The 2,625-nt window shown below is 37.2% G+C and overlaps 1 protein-coding gene across 2 annotated transcripts in view; it reads left to right on the top strand.

Moving 5' to 3' along the window:
* The window catches only part of slc44a4 (solute carrier family 44 member 4), a 29,364-nt gene that overhangs the window by 13,237 nt on the left and 13,502 nt on the right, over positions 1-2,625 (top strand). For both annotated transcript variants that reach the window (XM_015376940.1, XM_015376939.1), the window contains exons 3-4: positions 76-149; positions 2,048-2,126. In XM_015376940.1, coding sequence (XP_015232426.1) covers positions 76-149; positions 2,048-2,126 — 153 coding nt within the window. The remainder of the gene's footprint in view (positions 1-75; positions 150-2,047; positions 2,127-2,625) is intronic.

Here is a 2,625-nt window from a genome sequence, read left to right as displayed (position 1 = left end):
TTTTTTTTTTTTTTTTTTTTTTTTTTTTATCACCAAACATCTACTTGATTTTTATCTTCTTTTTTTTCTCCACAGAGGATGCACGGATATTATCTGCTGTATTTTGTTTATGGCCGTCATCCTGGGCTACATAGGAATAGGAATTTTAGGTGAGTGAAACCAAGAAATTCAAATGTTTCTGACACAATCTCAACTACATCCAAGATGCATGCTAAGGTGTAAGAATCTAGTGAGGTTAAAATTCTAGGTGCATTTAAGATACTCGTTAAGGACTCATTACTTAAAATTTTGCAAGTCTTCACCTCAAAGGTGAGCCCAACTAAATATTTTTACAATTTGTCACACAATAACCAAAACCTTTAATATTGGGTATTGAAAGAAAAGACAAAAGACAGTAAATGGAGGATTTTAAGATAAACGGAAAAGGTTATATGGTTTTCATGATGTTTTAACAAATGTGTGTGTGTGTGTGTGTTATATAGTAAATAGAGGCTTGGGGAGGATTAATGATCAAACTGCAACATGTACCCCTTTCCCACTGGCCGAAAAACCTGTTTAAACCCGGGAAGAGTTAGCTATTAGTGGCAGTGGGAACAGCTCAACGACGTGCAGCTTGTCAGTGAGGGGTTAGACCCAGTTTTTTTGCAAGTGTGAAGGGAGCCAAATGCCAATTGTTGGCGGGTCGACCCATGTTTGAAAAACGCGTGTTAACCTGCTATTTTCAGTCGGAAAGAGGCTTTGGAGACAAAGGAACGCCAGAGAGGTCAGGGGAAAACTTCTGAAGAAGATTGAAGCAGCGTTTTGGTTATAAATCAGTGACCCAAAGTTTTTAGCTATTTGGGAACACAGCAGATATGTGAAAGAAGGCAATCTAGTTAAATTAACCCCACATTTCATTAACCGCTAACATTTTACACTGCACATCAGCCTGAACACACTATTGCCATTATGAAACATAGAGATGGCAGAATTATACTGTGGGGAAGGAGACTTGAGACTTGTTTAATCGGGTTGCTGATTATAAGCAAATTTAATTTTGATTTGTAAAAAAAGAAAAAAAAAACCTCCAAGTTTTAAATGCAAATTATGTTTAATTAACATTTTAGATTCAAGACACAGGGGCAGTTTGATTTATAAAATCATAAAACATTGATCTGTATCTAGTTGTTACACAATCTGTAGATATTTTACTAACATATGTTTTTTGGACTTTGTGTTTGGCTGGAATTACAGTCTTCTTGAGAAACATTTGTTTCCTTATTCTCATTTTACATCAGTGATCTTTCCACCACTAAGCAGTGGGATTCTATTACTGCTAGATGGAGCTGAAATTTTCTTTTTTTTTAACCCTTAATCTCTTTCATGTTTGCAATAGTTTATTTATTTTATTTATCTAAAATTATTTAAACTTTCTATGTAAATGTTTCCCATTCACATGTACATAAGCCCTTCCTATCAATGTCAGGTCAGTAGGTCTTTATTGCTTTGTACTCATTCTAGCACTCTGGGCGCGCTCCCTTATCTAGAGTCAACAAATCAGACTGATTAGCCAAGTCATATACTGACACAGTATCTGTGCCCACAACTGAGATGCCCTAATTTTTCATTATTTCCATTGGGAGGTTTTCCAAATCACTGGTTATCAAAGGTCGATTGGTTTCAGTTTTTGCTGACAAATGTGCTGAATTTGTTGAGTCTGTGGATTCGTTCTAAATAAACTAAACCAGTCCTGGTTGTTTTTAGGGTTAGACAGCAAATGAATATTATTTGAAAGCACTTCAGGTACTGGTAATAAGGGTGTTTTTGTTTACTGCATGTGTGAGCTGGAAACTTGAGAACTATAACATCTGAATGTGAAAGTGCATGCTCCAGTGCCCCCTTGTGGCGGATTTGGGAAAACTTCAGAAAAGCATAAAGTTTTTTTTGTCTTGGATATAAAATTTAGATTTCTTTTTCCTGCTTCCTTTTAAAGTTTCAATGTGCTCGTCCATAAAGTTTGATGTTTTCTTCCCCTGGTGTAATCTGTTTGTCTTTTCTCTTCCTGTAGCCTGGCTCTACGGAGATCCTAGACATGTCCTCTATCCAAGGAATTCAACTGGGTGGTTCTGTGGTGTTGGACCAAACAAGTAGGCCACTCTCCTGTTCTTTGTAATTCAGGGCCTTGTTGCACCATTCATACTCCTCAATCCTTTTTCTGTTTCTTTACATTACAAACACAAACTTCTTAGTATTGTATGGAGGTTTTATGCAATAAACCAGTGGATGCACACTTAAGACAGTATTGTATTATCTCACATTTGCTCAAACTGTTGCGCTACTTAAGTCTCCAGTGCAGCACTAAGAGATGCTCAACTCCTTCACTCCATGCAGCTTCTCCAGACCATAATACTGCTTGAAGCTGTTTATACTGCAAGTATGTGAAATAAAGCCAGAAAAAAGGATAGGATTAATAACAAGAGTTTTGTTCAGAGGAGAGCATCTGCCCCTATCAGACTACTAGTCTGAGAGTCCCAAAGACAAAATGCAAGCTCAGAGGGGACTGTGCTTTTTCTGTGGCAGCTCCTTAACTGTGGAATGATCTGCCTCTGAGCATAAGACAGGCCTCTTATCTTGCTGTTTTTAAGT

Source organism: Cyprinodon variegatus, unplaced genomic scaffold (genome assembly GCF_000732505.1).
Source record: "Cyprinodon variegatus isolate N-32 unplaced genomic scaffold, C_variegatus-1.0 Scaffold144, whole genome shotgun sequence".
Taxonomy (NCBI): Eukaryota; Metazoa; Chordata; class Actinopteri; order Cyprinodontiformes; family Cyprinodontidae; genus Cyprinodon; species Cyprinodon variegatus.
The sequence above is the reverse complement of the archived record's forward strand: the minus strand, read 5'-3'. Positions and strand labels throughout refer to the sequence as shown.